Source organism: Scyliorhinus torazame, chromosome 6, assembly GCF_047496885.1.
Source record: "Scyliorhinus torazame isolate Kashiwa2021f chromosome 6, sScyTor2.1, whole genome shotgun sequence".
NCBI classification, from domain to species: Eukaryota; Metazoa; Chordata; class Chondrichthyes; order Carcharhiniformes; family Scyliorhinidae; genus Scyliorhinus; species Scyliorhinus torazame.
The window spans coordinates 184,821,520-184,845,156 of record NC_092712.1 but is presented as its reverse complement, the minus strand read 5'-3'; the positions used below and the strand labels follow the sequence as shown (position 1 = coordinate 184,845,156).

General features: G+C 44.2%; 1 protein-coding gene across 1 annotated transcript in view; it reads right to left on the bottom strand.

The window, feature by feature from the left end:
* The window catches only part of tspan13a (tetraspanin 13a), an 80,023-nt gene extending 59,539 nt beyond the window's left edge, over positions 1-20,484 (bottom strand). Inside the window, exon 1 of the mRNA XM_072509173.1 lies at positions 20,190-20,484. Coding sequence (XP_072365274.1) covers positions 20,190-20,252 — 63 coding nt within the window. The 5' untranslated portion in view covers positions 20,253-20,484. The remainder of the gene's footprint in view (positions 1-20,189) is intronic.
* Positions 20,485-23,637: the final 3,153 nt, after the last annotated feature.

Here is a 23,637-nt window from a genome sequence, read left to right as displayed (position 1 = left end):
ATACAGCACAGAACAGGCCCTTCGGCCCATGATGTTGTGCCGAACCTTTGTCCTAGATTAATCATAGATCATCATTGAATTTACAGTGCAGCAGGAGGCCATTCGGCCCTTTGAGTCTGCACCAGCTCTTGGAAAGAGCACCCTACCCAAACTCAACACCTCCACCCAACACCAAGCGCAATTTTGGACACTAAGGGCAATTTATCATGGCCAATCCACCTAACCTGCACATCTTTGGACTGTGGGAGGAAACCGGAGCACCCGGAGGAAACCCACGCAGACACGGGGAGGACGTGCAGACTCCGCACAGACAGTGATCCAAGCCGGAATCGAACCTGGGACCCTGGAGCTGTGAAGCAATTGTGCTATCCACAATGCTACCGTGCTGCCCTTAAGAACAAATAAATCTACACTATATCATTTTACCGTAATCCATGTACCTATCCAATAGCTGCTTGAAGGTCCCTAATGTTTCCGACTCAACTACTTCCACAGGCAATGCATTCCATGCCCCCACTACTCTCTGGGTAAAGAACCTACCTCTGATATCTCTCCTATATCTTCCACCTTTCACCTTAAATTTATGTCCCCTTGTAATGGTTTGTTCCACCCGGGGAAAAAGTCTCTGACTGTCTACTTTATCTATTCCCCTGATCATCTTGTAAACCTCTATCAAGTCGACCCTAATCCTTCTCCGTTCTAATGAGAAAAGGCCTAGCACCCTCAACCTTTCCTTGTAAGACCTACTCTCCATTCCAGGCAACATCCTGGTAAATCTTCTTTGCACCTTTTCCAAAGCTTCCACATCCTTCCTAAAATTAGGCGACCAGAACTGCACACAGTACTCCAAATGTGGCCTGACCAAAGTTTTGTACAGCTGCATCATCACCTCACGGCTCTTAAATTCAATCCCTCCATTAATGAAAGCGAGCACACCATAGGCCTTCTTCACATCTCTATCCACTCAAGTGGCAACTTTCAAAGATGTATGAACATAGACCCCAAGATCTCTCTGCTCCTCCACATTGCCAAGAACTCTACCGTTAACCCTGTATTCCGCATTCATTTTTGTCCTTCCAAAATGGACAACCTCACACTTTTCAGGGTTAAACTCCATCTGCCACTTCTCAGCCCAGCTCTGCATCCTATCTATGTCTCTTTGCAGCCAACAACAGCCCTCCTTACTATCCACAACTCCACCAATCTTCGTATCGTCAGCAAATTTACTGACCCACCCTTCAACTCCCTCATCCAAGTCATTAATGAAAATCACAAACAGCAGAGGACCCAGAACTGATCCCTGAAGTACGCCACTGGTAACTGGGATCCAGGCTGAATATTTGCCATCCACCACCACTCTCTGACTTCTATCGGTTAGCCAGTTCGTTATCCAACTGGCCAAATTTCCCACTATCCCATGCCTCCTTACTTTCTGCAGAAGCCTACCATGAGGAACCTTATCAAATGCCTTACTAAATTCCATGTACACTACATCCACTGCTTTACCTTCATCCACATGCTTGGTCACCTCCTCAAAGAATTCAATAAGACTTGTAAGGCAAGACCTACCCCTCACAAATCCATGCTGACTATCCCTAATCAAGCAGTGTCTTTCCAGATGCTCAGAAATCCTATCCTTCAGTATCCTTTCCATTACTTTGCCTACCACCGAAGTAAGACTAACTGGCCTGTAATTCCCAGGGTTATCCCTAGTCCCTTTTTTGAACAGGGGCACGACATTCACCACTCTCCAATCCCCTGGTACCACCCCTGTTGACAGTGAGGACGAAAAGATCATTGCCAACGGCACTACAATTTCATCTCTTGCTTCCCATAGAATCCTTGGATATATCCCGTCAGGCCCGGGGGACTTGTCTATCCTCAAGTTTTTCAAAATGCCCAACACATCTTCCTTCCTAACAAGTATTTCCTCGAGCTTACCAATCTGTTTCACACTGTCCTCTCCAACAATATCGTCCCTCTCATTTGTAAATACAGAAGAAAAGTACTCGTTCAAGACCTCTCCTATCTCTTCAGACTCAATACACAATCTCCCGCTACTGTCCTTGATCGGACCTACCCTCGCTCTAGTCATTCTCATATTTCTCACATGTGTAAAAGGCCTTGGGGTTTTCCTTGATCCTACCCGCCAAAGATTGTTCATGCCCTCTCTTAGCTCTCCTAATCCCTTTCTTCAGTTCCCTCCTGGCTATCTTGTATCCTCCAATGCCCTGTCTGAACCTTGTTTCCTCAGCCTTACATATGTCTCCTTTTTCTTCTTAACAAGACATTCAACCTCTCTTGTCAACCATGGTTCCCTCACTCGACCATCTCTTCCCTGCCTGACAGGGACATACATATCAAGGACACGGAGTACCTGTTCCTTGAACAAGTTCCACATTTCACATGTGTCCTTCCCTGATAGCCTATGTTCCCAACTTATGCACTTCAATTCTTGTCCAACAACATCGTATTTACCCTTCCCCCAATTGGAAGCCTTGCCCTGTTGCACGCACCTATCCCTCTCCATTACTAAAGTGAAAGTCACAGAATTATCTCCAAAATGCTCCCCCACTAACAAATCCATAACTTGCCCTGGTTCATTACCAAGTACCAAATCCAATACGGCCTTCCCTCTGGTCGGACAATCTACATACTGTGTTAGAAAAGCTTCCTGGACACACTGCACAAACACCACCCCATCCAATCAATATTTGGGAAGTTAAAGTGACCCATGACTACTACCCTGTGACTTCTGCACCTTTCCAAAATCTGTTTCCCAATCTGTTCGTCCACATCTCTACTACTATTGGGGGGGGCCTATAGAAAACTCCTAACAAGGTGACTGCTCCTTTCCTATTTCTGACTTCAACCCATACTACCTCAGTAGGGTCATACTCCTCGAACTGCCTTTCTGCAGCTGTAATACTATCTCTCTTAACAATGCCACCCCCCCCCCACCTCTTTTACCACCCTCCCTAATCTTATTGAAACATCTATAACCAGGGACCTCCAACAACCATTTCTGCCCCTCTTCTATCCAAGTTTCCGTGATGGCCACCACATCGTAGTCCCAAGTACCGATCCATGCCTTAAGTTCACCCACCTTATTCCTGATGCTTCTTGCGTTGAAGTATACACACTTCAACCCATCTCCGTGCCTGCAAGTACTCTCCTTTGTCAGTGTTCCCTTCCCCACTGCCTCATTACACACTTTGGCATCCTGAATATCGGCTACCTTAGTTGCTGGACTACAAATCCGGTTCCCATTCCCCTGCCAAATTAGTTTAAACCCTCCCAAAGAGTACTAGAAAACGTCCCTCCCAGGATATTCGTGCCCCTCTGGTTCAGATGCAACCCGTCCTGCTTGTACAGGTCCCACCTTCCCCAGAATGCGCTCCAATTATCCAAATACCTGAAGCCCTCCCACCTACATCATTCCTGCAACCACGTGTTCAGCTGCACTCTCTCCCTATTCCTAGCCTCGCTATCACGTGGCACCGGCAACAAACCAGAGATGACAACTCTGTCTGTCCTGGCTTTTAACTTCCAGTCTAACTCCCTAAACTTGTTTATTACCTCCACACCCCTTTTCCTACCTATGTCGTTGGTACCAATGTGCACCACGACTTCTGGCTGCTCCCCCTCCCCCTTAAGGATCCTGAAGACTTTGTTCGTTCGTGTGTGTCTATATGATCCCACTACATTGGGAAAATGTCAGATTCCATTATAAAAGGATGTAATTGAAGAGCATTTATAATATATAATATAATCAAGCAGTGTCAGCATGGCTTCATGAAGGGGAAATCATGCATGACAAATTTATCAGAATTATTTGAGGTGGGAATGAGCAGGATAAATAAAGAAAAACTAGTAGATGTAATATACTTGAATTTCAAAAAAGTGTTTGATAAGATACCACACAAAAGACTACTTAATAAGATAAGTGCCCATGGTGTTGGTGGTAATATATTTGCATGGATAGAGGATTGGCTAACTGATAGAAGACCGAGAATTGGGATGAAGGATATTTTCAGGATAGCAAACTGTAACTAGTCAAGTTCCACAGTGATCAGTGCTGGGGCCATAATTATTTACAATATGTATTAGTGACTTGGACGGGGAAAGTGAATGTATTATTGCCAAGTTTTGTGAATGACACAAAGATAGGTAGGAAGGCATGCATTGACGATGACACAAATAATCTACACAGGGATATAGATAGGTTAAGTAAATGAGCAAAACCCTGGCAGATGGAATATAATGTAGGAAAATATGCACTTTGGTAGGGATAATAAAGGAGCTGAATATTATTTAATTGGAAAGAGACTGCAGAAATCTGCAGCTCAGTAGGATTTGGAGGTCTGCCTGCATAAATCATAAAAAGCTAGCATGCAGGCTCAGCAGGTAATAGGGAAAGTAAATGAAATGTTGGCTTTCATTTCAAAAGGAATAGAGTATAAAAATAGGGAAGTTTTGCTAAAACTATCCAAGGTACGAGTTAGACTACACCTGGAATACTGTGAATTTAGTCCCTTTATCTAAACAAAGATATATTGGCATTGGACGCAGTCCAGAGAAGGTTTCCGAGGTTGATCCTGGAAATGGAGGGATTTTCTGATGGAGAGGTTGAGTAGGTTGGGACAGTACTTATTGGAGTTCAGTAGAATGAGAGGAAACCTTTGAGACATCTGGGGAAGGCTTCTCCATCTCGCCGTACCCGTTTTCTGGTGCGGCGCGTCCCCGCCAGCAGCGGAATCCTCTGTTCCGGCAGCCGGCCATGGGGTTCCCATTGTGAGCATCCCCATGCTGTCGGGAAATCCATGGGCGTGAGTGCACTGCCAGCAAAAAGGAGGATCTCAGCTCATGATTTTCAGGGAGGTTGACAGGGTAGATGCTGAGAGGTTGTTTCCCTTGCTGGAGGTTCTAAAGAGTAAGGGATCACCCATTTAAGGCAGAGATGATGAGGAATTTCTTCTGTCAGAGGGCAGTGAATTTGTGGAATTCTCTACCACAAAGATCTGTGGAGGCTGGGTCATTAGACATGTTCAAGGCTGAGATAGACAATCTGTAAAGGAATCAAAAGTTATGGGGATAAGCCAGGAAAGTGGAGCTGAGGATCATTTCAGATTAGTTGTGATCTCATTGAATGGCAGACCAGACTCGATAGGTCGAATAGCCAACTTCTGCTCCTATGTCTTATGGACCAGTAAACAAACCAAAGAGTCCAAATTTTACTTTAACAGCATCGCGCAATATTGTTAATTTGACAAGAAAATATCCCATCAGTTATTTAGAAAACTGCAAATAATAACACTGATTTTGGTGACTGCTTCAGTCATTAGAAACATATTCTTAACATTGCACCATATGAACACAGTAACAGTAAATTCATATTTGAGGGAAAGATTCAACACTTGCAACCCTGGTAAACTGCACAAGATCTTTTCCATTCTGGAGAAGATTTTCTCCTGCCTGGCAGCATGATATTATTCAAAATAATAATTTCATAGAAGGGTGTAATTGGATTCTGTTTTATCAGTAATCTCACAGAGTAGAAAGATCAATTTGCTCGTGAGCAACAATGGGGAATGACTGAACAATGTAGTTCTTCACCATCAGTGAAAAGCTTTGGAAGCCCTCTGGTGTCTTCTTGCGACACAAAGTTTAAGAGGTCAGAGGACAAAGACTGAATGGTTCACAACTGTATCTTTGTTTTATTGATCAGCAAGACTGAAGACTTTGCTGTTTGCTGCTTCTCGCTGCAATTTATAATTTGCTAATATCTACAATGCAGCACAACTTTGTCACAATATTCAATTCCTCAAAAACACCATGTTGAGTGAGATAATAGATAGTAAACAAAAAAGACAAGATTGAAGTCGAAGAAAAAGATTCTGAGGATCAAGAACAGTGTATAAGAAGTTAGTGATTTGCTATATGCCATTATGCACTCGAGTCCTGGAAATTTCACCCCACAAAGCTTGATCAGAACTAAAGGTCCAATCCTTTAAATAAAATTTAATGATATTCCAAGAGCATAGAATGTAAACTAAAATGGGCATGTGAAGAGGGGATTACGATGTGTCTCTGTATACTGGAAATTGTCTTTGCTATTACTAATTTTACCTAACATTTATCGTTACAGAAAATGCAATATTTACAATGTTCAATAATTAGTATATTCTGCAATCAGCCTCCACAGCATAACTATCTTTATTTTAGCCTAATTAAGTTACAAATAGCAAAAATACAGTACAGAAACCAGTTCTTCTACTTATGTACAATAAGATTTGAAAAATCAGAGTAACATAAGCAGATGGAAAGTGTATTTTAACATTTATTTAAACAAACATTAGGGGCGGCATTCTCCGACACAACGCCGGATCGGAGAATCGCCGGGGGGCTGGCGTGAATCCCGCCCCCGCCATGTCCCGAAGTCTCTGCCACCAGAGATTCGGTGGGAGCGGGAATCACGTCGCGCCGATCGGCGGGCCCACCCCTGCCGATTCCCCGGCCCGTGATGGGCCGAAGTCCCGCTGCTGGAATGCCTGTGCTGCCAGCATGGATTAAACCACCTTTTGAACGACGGGACAAGGCGGCGCGGGCAGGCTCCGGGGTCCTGGGGGGGGGGGGGGGGGGGGCGCGGGGCAATCTGGCCCTGGGGGGTGCCCCCACAGTGGCCTGGCCCACGATCGGGGCCCACCGATCCGCGGGCGGGCCTGTGCCGTGGGGGCACTCTTTTTCTTCCGCCTTCGCCGTGGTCTTCACTATGGCAGAGGCGGAAGAGACGCCCTCCCCTGCGCATGCGCGGGGATGACGTCAGCAGCCACAGATGCTCCCGTGCATGCGTTGCCCGGCGAAGACCTTTTGGCCCCGACTGGCGTGGCGCCAAAGTCCTTCCCTCCAGCCGGTGGAGCGCAAACCACTCCGATGCAGACCTAGCCCCTCAAGGTGAGGGTTTGGCCCACCTTTGGGGCTGCCCGACGCCGGAGTGGTTCCCGCCACTCCATTACACTGGAATCCCCCGCCCCGCCGGGTAGGGGAGAATCCCTCCCTAGGTGTGTAATTCAAACTGCATGAGAACACAATCCAACGTTTGTTTCTGTATAATATAAATTAGGTAATGATGTGGTACAGTGCAATAAACCAGAATAGATCTCACAAATTTCAACATTTCTTTCACATGCCCTGTATGTGAGAAGGATGAACAAGATCAACTAAATGGAAAAATCCTTACAGGGAGTAGAGGAGCAGATTGGGGTTCAAATATACACATCATAAAAGGACAACAAGGTGATGAAGCTGTTCACAATAAAAGGTATGTGGGGTACATGTAATTATATATGTAACAAACCATTTCCACACATTGGCAGAGATTTTCCGGCTGTTCTCACAAGTGAGATCTTACGGTCTCGCCAACGGTGAACCCCTTCTGCAGGTTCCGAGATGGCAGAGGGTGCGAACAACAGTATAACCCATTGACAGGAGTGGATCCAGAAGATCCTGCCATCCATCATCCATCGGCTGGCCACCTCCGCGGGGGGGGGGGGGGGGGGGAGAAAATCCTATCTAATATGTGAAAATTCAATACATACATTTCATACACGTTCAAAATGACTTCAATTAAAAAAGAGACTGAACTAGCTACCAGACCATTAGGAAGGCCAGTAAATAGCACCAATAATTTTGATTTCAACACCAGGAAAATAAAGCTTATGGAATCTTTTTTTTTTTTAATATATTTATTAAAGTTTTTTAACACAATTTTTCTCCCTTACAAACAATAACCCCCCCCCCCCCCCCCCGTAACAAAAAAACGAGAAATCGCGCAGAGCAAGATATATACATGGCAAAATGATATATTTGCACAGCTTTGTACACTGGCCCTCACCCGTACGTGCCAGTTTCCCCAACCCTTCATGTTATCTCTTGCTCATCCACCCTCCCAGGCAGTCCCCCCTCCCCCCTCCCTGGACGTCCCCACCACCCCGACCCCCCTCCCAGGACGTCTCCACCCCCCCCCCCCCCCCCCAAGGTTGCTGCTGCTGCTGACCGGCCTTCCTCTAACGCTCTGCGAGATAGTCTAGGAACGATTGCCACCGCCTGTAGAACTCTCAAGGCAAACTTAATCCTCTCCAACTTTATGAACCCAGCCATATCATTTATCCAGGCCTCCAGGCTGGGGGGCTTCGCCTCCTTCCACATTAGCAAGATCCTTCGCCGGGCTACTAGGGACACAAAGGCCAGAATGCCGGCTTCTTTCGCCTCCTGCACTCCCGGCTCATCCACTACTCCAAATATTGCTAGCCCCCAGTTTGGCTTGACCCGGACTTTCACCACCTGAGATATTGCTCCCACCACTCCTCTCCAGAACCCCTCCAGTGCCGGGCATGACCAAAACATATGGACATGGTTTGCCGGGCTCCCTGAGTACCTTCCACATCTGTCCTCCACCCCAAAGCACCTACTCAACCTCGCCCCCGTCAAGTGCGCTCTGTGGACCACCTTAAATTGTATCAGGCTGAGCCTGGCACACGAGGAGGAGGAATTAACCCTACCTAGGGCATCAGCCCACAGACCTTCCTCGATCTCCTCCCCCAGCTCCTCCTCCCATTTACCCTTCAACTCTTCTACCAGTGCTTCCCCCTCTTCTTTCAACTCCTGGTGTATTTCCGACACCTTGCCCTCCCCGACGCATACACCCAAGATCACCCTATCTTGAACTTCTTGTGCCGGGAGCAACGGAAGCTTATGGAATCTTGAGGCCAACCTGAAATAGCTATTTAAATGAAGACTCATTACACCCCACTGCGCAGTAGTAGGACAAGTGTTGCAAAAATCAATACTTATCTCGGGAGTTGGATAACTATAGTTTTGGCAGGCCTCAGGACATCTGTGCATGCACTGGTCAGGAAATGGTCACACAGTGCAGCTCATTGATTTCATACCTTTAGGCTGGAAACTGGTCCTGCGCGCACACGCAGAAGAAATGGAAACAAGAAAGGTTAAACGACTCAAAAACCAGGTCAGGTGACGTGGAACTGGAGCATCATTGCTGAGTGTCCCGCGCAAAGGAGCAAGCATAGGAAGGGGACAGGGAGAATTTCCAAAACCAAGAAGATGGTCCCAATCAGGGAGTGGCACAGTAAGATTATCCAGAAAACAGCCCAAGGTAAGAGACAAAGATAGGGAACAGAGGTAGATCCCATTGAGTCAAATGTCCAAACAAAGAATTCCTCCCCCTCACCTCCCACGTGCTGTGCTTCAACCCACAGTGATAATCCCCATCTACTTGCTCCCAATGTAGACATTTCACATATCATGAACGCCCATCTGCAGTGAAGAAAACAGAGGGTATGACTGAAGTCTACATTGCTATAGTTCAAATAAGAATGCCATGCAGAAAAACAGAAGGACAGATTTTGAACCTTATACAGAACTTTAGTGTAACACTGGAAGAGGCTGAGAAGGACGTGCTCATTGTATAAATCCGTGCAAGGGTTCCACACCGGGAGGGGGTCAATGGAGCGGCGGCAGGAGTCAGCGGGTTTACGGGAGTGCAATGAGGGGGGCAATGCAGCTTGGGGGGGGCCTAGCTTTTTTTTGGGAGGGGGCCGAGTTGCTGCTGGAATGGCCAAGGGGGAGCTGGAGTTGGTAGAGGAGGTCGGGGCGGGGGTCTGCCGCTGTGGGGAACGGGTCGTGCGGGGGGGCGCGAGCACGTTGCTGGCCTAGGAAGGGCTATGGTTAGTCGGCGGTGGAGTGGGGGTGAGTAGCCCCCTGATCCGGCTGATAACCTGGAATGTAAGGGGACTGAATGGGCCGGTCAAGCTGGCCCGGGTGTTTGCGCACCTGAAGGTGCTGAAGCTGGATGTGCCCATGCTTCAGGAGACTCACCTGAGGGTGGCGGATCAGGTAAGGTTGAGAAAGGGGTGGGTAGGGCAGGTGTTTCCATCACCCACTGACGCACCATTGCCACTTTGGCGGCCCAATAATACCCACAGAGGTGAACCAATACAATAATTACAAAAATTACAAACTGCCGCCACATAACTCCTTCAAGACTGATGTGTCCTTTAAGACGCTTCCAATTTATTTTCTTTGATAAAAGACCATACATCGTCCGGTGCCTCAAAGTAAAAGTGCTGGTCTTCGTGCGTAACCCACAACTGCGCTGGATACAGCATCCCGAATTTCACCCCCTTCTTGAAGAGGATCGCCTTCACCCGGTTAAACTCAGCACGTCTCTTGGCCAGCTCCGCTCCCAGGTCCTGGTAGATGCGCACCTCACTGTTCTCCCATCTGCTGCTCCGCTCCTTCTTGGGCCACCGCAAGACAAGTTCTTTGTCCGGAAAACGGTGGAAGCGCTTCCTTGCGTGGGCTCGATGCGCCCCGTCCACTTCCAGGGGCCGAGAAAACGCCCCGGGCCCTATCAGCGTCTCTAGCATGCTCGCTACATATGCTCCCGCATTCGACCCCTCAATTCCTTCGGGGAGGCCAATGATCCTTAAGTTCTGCCTCCTGGACCTGTTCTCCAGGTCCTCCAACTTCTCCTGCATTCTCTTGTGGCGCTCATCCAACACCTCCACCTTATGCTCCAGCACAGTTAGATAGTCCTCCTGGCTGGACAACTTCAGCTCAATTTCTTGTATCGCGTTCCCTTGGGCCATCTGATTCAAAACCACTTGATCGATCGCAGCCTTGATCGGGTCCAGCGGGCTGATCTGAAACGTAACTCTATGCACCGACTTTTGCCCTATATCCCTTGATATTTTTGGATAAAATCTATAAACCTCGGTTTTAAAATTAACAATTGGTCAAGCATCAATTGCCATTTGAGGAGTTCCAAACTTTCCAACTCTTTGAGAGAATGAGTGCTTCTTAATTTCACTCCTGAAAAGTCTGGCTCTAATTTTGACTATGCCATCCAGCCCTTGACACAACAACTATGGGAATTATTTTCTCTACCTACCTCGTGTGTCCCTTAATACCTTGAAAACTTCAATCAAATCACACCAATACCTTCCAAAATCCACAGAATATAAACCAAATTGTGTAACACCTCCAACTCTTAACCCCAAAACCGCAGTATCATTTTGGCAAATCTATGCTGCCAGTATATACTTTCTCAGGTGTGATGGCCCCAACCTCTCAAGTGCTCGACATGTGGTCGGACTAGGGCTTTATATAACTGAAATAAGACTTCCATGCACTGTATTCCATTTCTCTTAATATAAAGGTTAGAACTCCATTATCCTTTTTGATTATTTTCTGCACCTGTACATGATATTATGGGTCTGCACTTTTTCTCGCTTTGGAAAGTACCTATTCCATCCTTTTTATGTCTGAAGTGGATGACCTTTCATTTGTCCACATTGAAATCTGGTTGCCCATTCACTTGATCTATCAATATTGTTTTGTAAAGTATGATTTTTATCTCCACTGCTTACACTGCCAGCTATCATTGTGTCATCAGTAAATTTGGATACGTGGCTTTCTATCTCATCATCAAAGTCACTAATGAATACAAGGATTAGTCGAGGCCCTAACTTGGGAGGCAACGAGTCAAATTGGAGTAGTTGCCTATTATCCCTACTCTCTGTCTCCCTCTGCTCAGTTTGTTTATGAACTATTATCTATACTTAGTTTCCACCTGAGCCTCCCTTCATTACTAATTTCTAGCCCATGTCACTGCCCCATTTATCCTTCCCACTAGGACCTTGATCTCATCCTGATTCAGGTGAACCCTGACCCAAAAGTACAGTTCCTTCCTCTCCCAGTACTGGTGTCTGTGTTCCAAGAAATTGATCCTTTCTTTTTCTGGCATTATTCCTTCAGCCACATGTCATTTCCTTAATCTGTTTATCTTTGTGCCAATTTGCATATGGCACAGGTATAATCCCCAGTTTCTAAACCCTGGAGGTCCTGTCCTTTACCTCCTAGCACTCTCCAAACAGGATATTTCCAGTATTATTGTCCATGTTGTGACCTCTTCAATACACTTTCAAGCCAGTCGAATGTTCTCACTCTCGTGTCAGGTAGTGTGATAAATAATTGAACATGATATTGCTGTTGAAAATTCGGAGTCATTTAATTTAGCGGTGGATCTACTACAGGGCTTTAGCACAAAAAAAAATGGCACTGTCAGAGGTGCCATTCTTCAGATGAGACGTTAAAATGAGGTCCCATGACTGTTTGGTTGGATGTTAAAGATGGCAGCATTTCGAAGAAGAGCAGGGGAGTTATCTCCAGTGTCCTGGCCAATATTTATCTCAATCAACATCACAAAAATAATTATCTAGTCATTATCATATTGCTGTTTGCAGGAGTTTGCCGAACATAAAATAACGGTTATGTTTCGTACAACAACAATTACACTTCAGGAAGTACTTTATTGGCTGTAATGTAATGCAATGCATTACATTACACCATGCAGTTTTTCTTCTTTTCTTCAATATGCCAGAAGCCCTTTATAAGCTGTTGGTGCTGGAAAATCTACTCTACACAACATCAGCACGCCCACCACAAGCACAAATTACAATTCCACCCCACTGTATAATTTTATTGTTGGTACCTTGCAGCAATTATTGTTCACTATTAAATTAAAAAGGTATATAAAAATAAACTGACAGATTAAACATTACCATTTGTACAAAAAGGTTGTAGGTATCTTTTCTCAAACCTACACGCTGCAAACATGCAGGGACATCAAACTGCTTTCAAGTCAGGAACATTGATCGGGATCTAATGAATGTGCATTTTGAAACGATGCATACCTGCTCCCTATGGCAATTCAAATGAACTTTAAATAGGGTACTTCTAGCTTGTAAATAGTTGCTAGTAACTAGAGTAAATTCAGCAAAAGTGGACAACTTCATATTTTTGGACATTTTTGCCCATTCTTTTAACCCATTTATATCCCATGGCTGACTCTTTCTACCATTCCAAAGATGTGCAAATTTGTTGGGATTGGCCATGCTAAATTATGGAGTGTCCAAAGATATGCAGGTTAGATGGGGTTAGGGGAAGGGGGATTGGGCCTACAGGTTTGGGCAGCATGGTGGCACAGTGGTTAGCACTGCTGCTTCACAGCTCCAGGGACCCGGGTTCAATTCCAGCCCCGGATGACTGTGTGGAGTTTGTACATTCTCCCTGTGTCTGCGTGGGTTTTCTCCGGATGCCCCAGTTTCCTCCCACAGTCCAAAGATGTGCAGACTAGGTGGATTTGTCATGCTAAATTGCACATAGTGTCCAAAAGGTTAGGTGGGGTTAAGGGGATAGGGTGGGCAAGTGGGCTTTGGTGGAGTGCTTGTTCAGACAGTTAGTGTAGACTCAATGGGCCAAATGGCCTCCTTCTGCACTGTAGGGATTCTATGATAAATTAAAAACTAATCATAAAACACCATGCAATTCTGTGCTGGCTTTGACAATGAACTATAAAGTGCACTGTCTGTTCATTGTTTACATTACAATTTCTTTATTTCCCAAAAATTCTCTTCCATTTGCAAATGGATTTTCATTCCTTAAAACTGCCTTGCAGAAATACTCATTAAAACAAGCTCCAATATATTACATCACGTGGTCTTGAAGTTCAGCATATCAAGATAAAACATGCTTGGATAAAAGGACAACATTGGATATTGCGGAAGTGTTTCTTTGAAATCAGCATAGCTTTTTAAGTGTGTTGAGAAACAAAAAACAGGTCCAATGTGTACATGAATTGCATCGTGTGAGCATCACCTGACTGAACAGGGAAATAAAAATGTCAACAAGCATTCCTACTCTCCATCTTTAATTTAGTGACGCCTGCTGGAAGTCATTGTTGAAGAAGTGATATACTCCTCACGATAAAGTAGTTCCCATTTAGATACTTATTAACCTTGAACTCATTTTTGTTTCAGTATTTGTAACTTCATTATATTGTACAGTTATTTTCTCGTAAACAACTGCACATTAGCTTTCAATCCAGCAGTAACTACATCACAATACCTCAGAGAAAATTGATGTACACTACCAAATGTATTGTTGTGAAACATACATTCACAGAAATTTAGATTATAGCAGACTTCTAAATTACTAATTTGCATCAATCTATTTCTTATATGCTGATGCTCCTTCAGAAAGTCAAAAAACAGCAAGTCAATTACTGGGATGGAGGGATTATCAAATGAGGAGCGAGTAAATAGTCTGGAGCCTTTATTCTCTGGAGTTTAGAAAAATGAGAGGTGATCTCATTCAAACATACAAGATTCTTACAGGGCTCAATGCAGGGAGAATGTTTCCCCTGTCTGGGGGGATGGACGGGGGGGTGGGGTTCTAGAACCAGGGGGATCACCAGGTCTCAGAATAAGGGGTCGGCCATTTCGGACTGTGATAAGGAATTTCTTTACTCCAGAGGGCGGTGAATCTTTGGAATTCTCTGCCCCAGAGAGTTGTGGAGGTTCAGTCATTATGTTCAAGACTTAGATCAATTCATTTCTACATTTTAAAAAAATCAAGGAATACACTGTTCGTGCAAGAAAATAGTGAAGTCAAAGATCAGCCATAATCTAGTTCAACAAGCTCAAAGGGCTGGATAACTTTTTCCTGCTCCTATTTCCTATGTCCTTAGTCACAGAAAGAATACCAGAGATCTGTTGGAATATTTTGTGTATTTCCTCACTGTTTGCATATTTTACAATTATCACATGTTTTGTGACAACTTTTATGATTGTGAAATTTAAAACAAAATTTTAAACTGCATAGCTTCAACTTTTTCTTTGCAGCTTTCTTTGCTCAGTTAAATCATCTTTTTTATATTTCCCTGCATTTAACTGTATTCACTTCAATAAGTGACATCTCCAGGCTAGTTATTGTTGTCCTTAAATATGTATAGGCTGTTTTCCCCATTTTAAAAAAAGAGTGTAATTTATGACAGCCAGGTTTTTTTCATTCGAGCTTGTTCGTTTTGGCATTTAGCATATTTTACTGGGATGTCCTGCATGCTCATCACGATGCCTTGAAAAGGCATTCCTTGACTTGTCCTCTACGGAAGCTTTGCTGAGCAACCTCGCCCAATTTACATAAAGTATTCCCTCATTTCATCAAATTTAACTCTTCAAAAAGATGTTCCTTGCTCCTGGTATTCCTAATTACTGGAGCACGAAAAACTTTACTTTCCTGAAGTCATGTGGGTATGTCATCTGGCGAGTAGTCTAAAGGCCTAGGTTAATAAGTTGCGTACAAAGGTTTGAATCCCACTACCACAGCTGGTAGAAATTAAATTCAGTTAATAAATCTGGAAGTCAAAAGTGAATCTTGGTAATAATGACAATTGTCATAAAAATCCATCTGCCTCACTAATGTCCTTCAAGGAAGGAAAATTATTGTCCTTACTTGGTCTGGCCTTTTTGTGACTCGAGATCCACAGCAATGAGATTAACTCTTAACTGCCCTCTGAAATGGCCTAGCAAGCAACTCAGTTGTATCAAATTGCATTGATTTAGGAAACAACAGCCTTTTGACTCTGCAAAGTCCTCCTTACTAACATCATGGGGCCTGTGCCAAAAGTGGGAAAGCTGTCCCACGGACCTGTCAAAGAACCCCCTGACTATAGTCTTTTTCACAAAATCATACCTTGCAGGCAATATGCATGCCGGTGGAACAGGACATACCCATCGCTGGGTATGTCATGTCCCACCGAAAGGGCAGATCCACCAGAAATGGTGGCACAGTAGCATACAATTGGGAGGGAGCTGCCCTTGGAGTTCCCAACATTGACTCTGGACCCCATGTCAAGGAGTTCCAGTACAGCTATGACACCGACATCTGCCTGGCAATATGGAAAATTGGCTAGGTATATGCTGCCCACAAAAAGGACAAATCCAACCTGGCCAATTATCATCCCATCAGTTTACTTACGATCATCAGCAAGTGATGGGACTGGGTCATCAATAATGTCATAAAGCAACACTTACTCACTGGTTGGGTTCCTCCAGGGCCACTTAGCTCATGGCCTCATTACAGCCTTAGTCCAAACGTGGAAAACGACCCGAATTCAAGGTGAGAGTGACGGCCCTTGACATTGAAACTGCATTTGATCAAATATGGCATTAAGGAGCTTGCAAAGCAGGAGTCAGTAATGAACCAGCCATGTAAATACTGTGGCTACAGAGCAGGTCAGAAGCTAAGAATCCTGCGACAAGTAACTCACCTCCTGACTTCCCAAAGCCTATCCGTCATCTGCAAGGCATAAGTCAGGTGAGTGATGGAATATTCTCCACTTGCCTGGCTGAGTACAGTTCCAACAACACTCAGAACAAAACATCCTGCTTGATTGCTACACTTTCCACCACCGTCAAAATCCATTCCTTCTACCACCATGTAGTGGCAGCATTGTGTACTGTCTACATAATGCATTGCAGCAAATACAGCAATTCACCAAGTCTCCTTTACAGGACCTTCCACACCCATGCCCTCTACCATCCAGAAGAACATGGGCAACAGATGTATTGGAACACCACTACCTGCAAACTTCCCGCTAAGCCATTCAGAACTACATCATCATTTCTTCACTGTCGCCAAATCAAAGAAATCTGGAGCTTCTTGCGCAACAGCACTATGGGTGTACCTAAACTACATGACAGCAGCGGTTCAAGATGGCTCACCAGCACCTTCTCAAGGGAAATTAGGGATGGGCAATAAAAATATTGACCTGGCCAGTGGAGTCGATGTCCCAAGAAAGAATAAAATAAACAAGGTCAAAAGTGATCATACATTTGTTTAAATCAACTTGCCTTTAAACTTTTTGGGGTTTTCTAGTTTATATTAGATTGCACTCTCTCATCAAAATAATTTTCTCGTTCTCACATATTTTACCCCTTTTCAGAACTGGTAGCCAACAGTATGCCCTTAGTGCTTGCATTTAATTTTATATTAAAAGCTTGTTGCGAGTGGTTTATTATGCGAGTTTTCTACACTATACACAATTGACCTATTTTACCTCCAAGGCTTCCTGATATATAGGGTTACATCAACTTTTGTTTAGTCCATTCTGTTTTATAAAATACTGTACATCCCCTACAGTTATATTTATTTCTATCCTCCAACTCAAACCATGTTTTTGATATGCACACAATATCCTAATTGCCTACCAATACAACAGCCGGCAGTTACTATAATTTCTAATAGTGGTCGCAGGTCTACAGCTTATTATATTTTTCCTCATGCATTCACCAGTTTCTACCTATCCCTGGTTTCTGATGCCCCCTTTGTTGTATTAGTGTCCGTGCCTACCTGTTGACTGTGCTCTACCTGACAATCCACCTTGTCTAGAATTCTGCTTCCCGGGCCCTGCTCCATCCTAACCTGTCCAGTTTAATAGGCCGGCAGATTAAGCTTCAGTGGTTTTATAAGCTTTTGACCTTATTTGGTTTACTTGTAGCCTCCTGAACCCATCCTTCTTATCGTGGAAGGATTGAGGTATTCATGAAAATAATGTTCTTGTGCTTACACCACACTGCTAAGCCACACCATGCTGGTAAGCCACTCATTCACCTCCATTTTCTGAGTTAACACTCTTAGTCATAATTACTGGAATTATGCCTGAAAAAAATAGTTTGCATCCTCTATCAATGTGTTACAACATAAAAATTAGGAGCTGAGGTAGGCCACTCATCCACTTGACTGATTTGTTGTTGTATACCATTCCTCATTTGTGGGTTTTTAAATGCCAATTTTTTTTATTTCTTCCCATGTCAGTTAGCTCTACATGGACAACTACTAGTCAGTTTCTATCTGCCCCTACGATATACCTACCTATTCACTATCCTGAGCAACAATCATGTATAAACAGAATCTGTGATATGCAAGTTGTGGCTTTGTCCTTTCTGGTTTCCTAACATCTTCTTGGAAATTATCTTTTCAACGTTGGATAGTGTTTGCAACCTATTGATAACATAGATTCCAGATAGATTATTGATAAGCAAGGGGTGAAAGGTTATCCGGGGTAGGTGGGAATTTGGAGTTCAGGTTACAATCAGATCAGCATGATCATATTGAATGGCTGGGCAGGTCAGAGAGGTCAAGTGGCCCACTACTGCTCCTAATTTGATGGTTTGCATATAATCAGGAGAGCAACTATGCAGGGGTTTATACCAGTCTTGCTTATTTCACCAATGTTAATTCGTCCAATGCCCCTTATTATCTGCTTCCTTCAGCACTTGTCCTTCTGCCATGGCAACACTGGTCCTGATTGTTCTAGTCTCCAGCTCCAATGTCTTTTTGATCACTCATGGTCTGATTCTAGCCTGGCCACAGAACTTAGCTGAGATGACTCACTTATTAAATTAATTACCAATTCCTATCCTCAGCTATCCATCCCCTGTGATTGTAAAACAAATATTCACCCTCAACTCTCCTTCCCTTTGGAATGTGTTCACTCATAACTTTCTCTTCTTTCTGTCTGCCCTGAAAATACCCTGCTTATGGCACCATATTTGAACTTCATGGTCCACAAATTTAAAATTACACAATATTTTTGTACCTTTACCAAAATTTCCATCTACATCCTTAAAAATGTTGCATCAGGTTTGTATTAATTGGGCTACAAATCTGTCACTTGCCACTTTAAAAATTCAATAATTGGCAGGTTAGGCTTTACAATCATTGGTTTTCCACTGAATAGTTGTGTGCATTGTTCCTATGGCAATTTTAAGACTAGAATAGTAGTTACTTTCAGATGAAGGTATCATTCTCAAGGGCAGAGGCAGGAAACACAACAGAAGTCTTTCAACAAGCTGCACACAAGAAGAAAGCCAACAGGACGTCACTTTCTAAAGCCCGATTACCCAGCTATCTTCAGAATAACAGTCGCTGAAGCCTTTGCAGGAAATGCTCAAATTAACTGGTAAACATCCCTTTTCTGAAGAAAAATGTGGAAGTTCATCTTTTCTTTGAATTAAGCATTTGATAATCACATAAAATTTCCAAATATGCAATGTGGCCGCTTTTCTTTCACAACCTCAGTGTGCTACAGATTTAAAAAACATTCTGGTTCAACATGTTAGTCACTGCTACTGTTGCAAAAGAGAGAAAAAGCGTCAGTCATTAACTGCAAATTAAATTGGTTTTAAAATCTTTAAAAGTTGTACAATCCCCAAAAGTTCAAATTAAGTGAAGAAATATTAAAATATTGACTTTCTCTAAGTCACTGGGAATTCTATTGCAGTAATTGAAATAATTAACTCTGGTATTAATATCACTTACTGAAACCAGTGCGTCAACCGTAGACACTGCCGCAAAACAAAATTAATTCCGTTTTGCATAAGAATGAGACAGGATACCAGAGTCCAAAGAGCGATTAAAATGAACCACTGATTTCACGCAAGTAGCTGTGACCAATTGGCATGTGGCGTTGGTCTGAACTCGGGTTATTTCATTCTCTATAATAAATACACTCCGATCATTTTTAATGGATTATAATCCGGAAAATGCTGCCAAAAAAACAGAAGGTACAATTTTTCATCTGCATGAATTATTCATAAAATAGACTGATGACATGGGATATGGCGCTGCTTCTTTAGACTTAATGTTGTCGACAGCTGTCCAAAGCATATACAACGAATTTCAGCCTTACTAAAATTGTCACCCTTAATACAAAGCTGGGGGGGGGGGGGGTCTAATCTCGGGTACAGTAATGTAAGTGCTGAATGCTAAAGATACACGCCCAACCACACAGCTTCCTGAATATTTTATTGGTCATGCAGATGTATTACCAGAAGAACCATATGCAGGAGTGTTACAAGTAGTGCACCTTCACCCGAGGGGTTAGTCATGCGGCGAATTTCGAACAGATTTTCAAAAACCACAGGGTACCACAACAGCAACAAAAATAAACAAATCGTTGGTGATAGATGGATAGCTGAAGGAAGGATACAACCGGAGCGGCGAACGCACAAGACTACTGAAGTAGGGTCCCCGAACAACCCTTCGGTGCAACAAATGCGCCGAATGTAAATTCCACCCGAGAGGAAATCAACACTTCAAAATGTAATCAATTGAAAATGAAAAGAGGCAGACAAAGAATTATATTTGTTGGGGGGGGGGGGGGGGGGGTTATTTTTACTCATTTCCGTCATCTCCAAGCCCGGCGGGGTTGCTGCCATATGTGTCTCTCCCCACACGTACACAGGGTGTAAGCAGGTACTCACAATGTACAGCAGGTTCAGCACACACAGCGAGTTCTTGGAACAGGTGAAGCCGCCGCAAACCATCGTCACAATCAAGCCACTGGGGCACAGATGTGCAGAGAAGGCGCGAGCTCCGGGACAGCAAAGACAATCGCCGCCCGCTGTGCTGCCGCTGGCCAAATCTTCCACAGGCAACAACTATTGGCTTGAAAATGACGCAAATCCAGCAGCTCCTACCGCTTCCTCCCTCAGAATGTAGAATCGCAAAGAGAGAAATTTGGGGGGGGTGGGGGAACTACTCGGAAGCGCAAACAATGCGCAGGCGCTGCCGCCTGCAACCAGCTGACGTTTGGTTTGGCCTGCTCCCCAAGCTGCTCGGAATGAGCTGTTGGGTTGACAACGGCCGGTCAGGTCCTAGAGACAGTCAGCAGTTTGAAGTAGGTAGAATGTTACATTATTTTAAGCTGCATATGCATCGAAATGCAAAATTAATTACATATTTCAGTCAAATGTGATCGGATCTCACTACTTGACACCAGTGGAGAAACTACGACATCTTCTTCTTTGTAGCCTTCAACATGTCATCGATGACGGCGAACATCTCGCCAAGGCCATCCCAACACCTCCACTACTTGCCTTCAAACAACCGTCTAACCTCAAACAGACCATTGTTCGCAGTAAACTACCCAGCCTTCAGGAGAACAACGACCGCGACTCCACACAACCCTGCCATGGCAACCTCTGCAAGACATGCCGGATCATCGACATGGACAATAACATCACACGTGAGAACACCACCCACCAGGTACACAGTACATACTTGTGCAACTCGGCCAACGGTGTCTACCTCATACGCTGCAGGAAAAGATGTCCCGAGGCATGGTACACGAACAAGACCATGCAGACGCGATGACAATGGCTGAACGGACACCATGTAACAGTCGCCAGACAGGAGTGTTTCCTTCCAATCGGGGAACACTTCAGCAGTCAAGGACATTCAGCCTCCGATCTTCAGGCAAACATTCTCCAAGGTGGCTTTCAAGGCACACAACAACGCAGAATCGCTGAGCAGAAATTGATAGCCAAGTTCCACACGCATGAGGACAACCTCAACCGGGATCTCGAGTTCATATCACATTACAGGTAACCCCCCCCCCCCCCGCATCATACTGCCCAGGTTTGCAGAATCCTACTAACTGTCCTGGCTTGAGACAATTCACACCTCAATTACCAGTGATTATCACTCACTCCACTCACACTGTTTGTTCCTGTAAGGACTTGTTTACCTGTAAAGACTCACATTCCAACCATTCTTCGCATTCCAATCTGTAATTATGGTGTAATTGTGTCTCCTATTTATATGCTGTGATTGTGAACCAGCCTTCACTTCACCCGATGAAGGACCAGCGCTCCGAAAGCTTGTGATTTCAAATAAACCTGTTGAACTTTAACCTGGAGTTGTGTGACTTCTTACTCTGAAATTACTTAGATTTAGTTCTTCTGCTCTCGTGTGGGACAACAGGGAATGAGACTCAGCCACCAACCATGGTCCATCGCAATTTATTGAAGGTCTTCCTTAAGGTCTTCTTTTGCTGGCCCCATCTTCTTTTTCCATCTGGTGATGTTCATTCTACTGCCACTCTGGCAGAACATACATCCGGGAAGCAAAATACATGTCCTGTCAGTCTCAGAGGTCTCTCCATCTCAACATCCTGCATGTGCATCTGGCCAGTCCTCTGTAGCACTTCTCATTGGTAAGTCTCTTCATGTGATGCCTAGTATCTTACATAGACAACGCTGGCGACAGATGTCCAAATTAACATCACACCTTTGCTGTTCTCTTCCATGTGTCGCTGGCATAGATTGATGTTGATACTACTATGGACATGTCATGTCACAACTTCATGGCCATGTTGATGGTATTGGATGGCTAGACCCTGTGATTCTGCTAAAAGAACAATGCTGCTTTACCAATCCTTGTGCGGACATCGATTTCTACATCACCCTCTCTGGAGATCTTGTCTCCTTGGTAGGGGAAGTGGTCAACATCCTGAATGTTCTGTTGCCTAATGATGAGAGGGCCTTGTTGCCAACCAGCAGTTGGTCTTCCTAAAGCTGGTACGTAGATCAATATTGACACCACTACTCTTAAGCCTGGTGTTCATGTATTGGAGTGCATGCGAGACAGTGTCATCGGCAAAACACTGCTCTGTCAACTGGTGGTGTTGCCACAGGATGTCACAGTCTGTACCGACCATCACCTTCCTCATGATGAAATTGATCACCAAGAGAAAAAGAAATGGGGAGAGTATGCAGCCTTACCAGATGCTTGTGATGATGTTGATGGAGTCTATGGTGTCCATGTTAGTCTTGACATCGCAGCTGGAGTTGTGGTATAACGTTTTAAAGATGTTAATATACCGCTCTGGAATGCCGTATTATCTTGGGATGTACCAGAGTGACCATCAATGGATGCTATCAAAAGCTTTCTTGGAATCAATGAAATTGATAAAAGGTGGCTTCTGATGTGCTACGCCCTGCTTTATAATATTGAAAGGGTCCTTCCTGTTTATTCACATATTTCCTCTTTCTTTTATTTTGCCACTCTTATTTTGATCCGTGGATGATTTATGGGCATATCGCTTTAAGGCAAATAGCCTGTGTCTTTAATTCAAGCAGAAGAATCCAGACGTTAAAGCGGAGAACTTTGCTAGTCTGTGCTGGTTTAAACAAGAGCTGCAGACTTGTCGGCACCAGTGGGAGAGATGGGGTTGGGACCTGATTTGATTGATTGGCTGGTGGCCAAGGAATTGGTTCTGCCTGGTAACAGGTGGTGATTGCATCCTATCCCATTGGAATGCTTTTCAGTGTCCCAAGGTTTCAGTTTTCATTCTGGCAGGTCAAAGTCAGGACTCTGCTAACTCTCTCCAGTAAAGTCTGGTGTGAACCAACTAACTCTGGGGCTGGTTTAGCTCGCTGGGCTAAATCGCTGGCTTTTAAAGCAGACCAAGGCAGGCCAGCAGCACGGTTAAATTCCCATACCAGCCTCCCCGAACAGGTGTCGGAATGTGGCGACTAGGGGCTTTTCACAGTAACTTCATTTGAAGCCTACTTGTGACAATAAGCAATTTTCATTTCTCATTTCTTTCCAAAAAGCCTGCTGTTAGGGCTATCTCTCCCAAGAAAAGCTGTGAGTACTGAATTTCTAAACTGCAGAGAACCTGAATGAATGAGTCTCCAGAGAAATCCATTACAGGCTGTAAAACAGAGACTTTAACCTGCAAACTTGCTGTGAAAAGCAGTGTGCTATAAAAACCATCATCTGGAACAAAGATTCTTCTTTTCCATTCACTTATCATTTTTACCCCTTTCCTCACATCCGTCTGTCATGTGTGGATGTGTAGAAGGTGGGGGCAAGTTAAAGTGGGAATTAGGTATTAGTTAACCATTTGTTTTTGCTGCATAAATC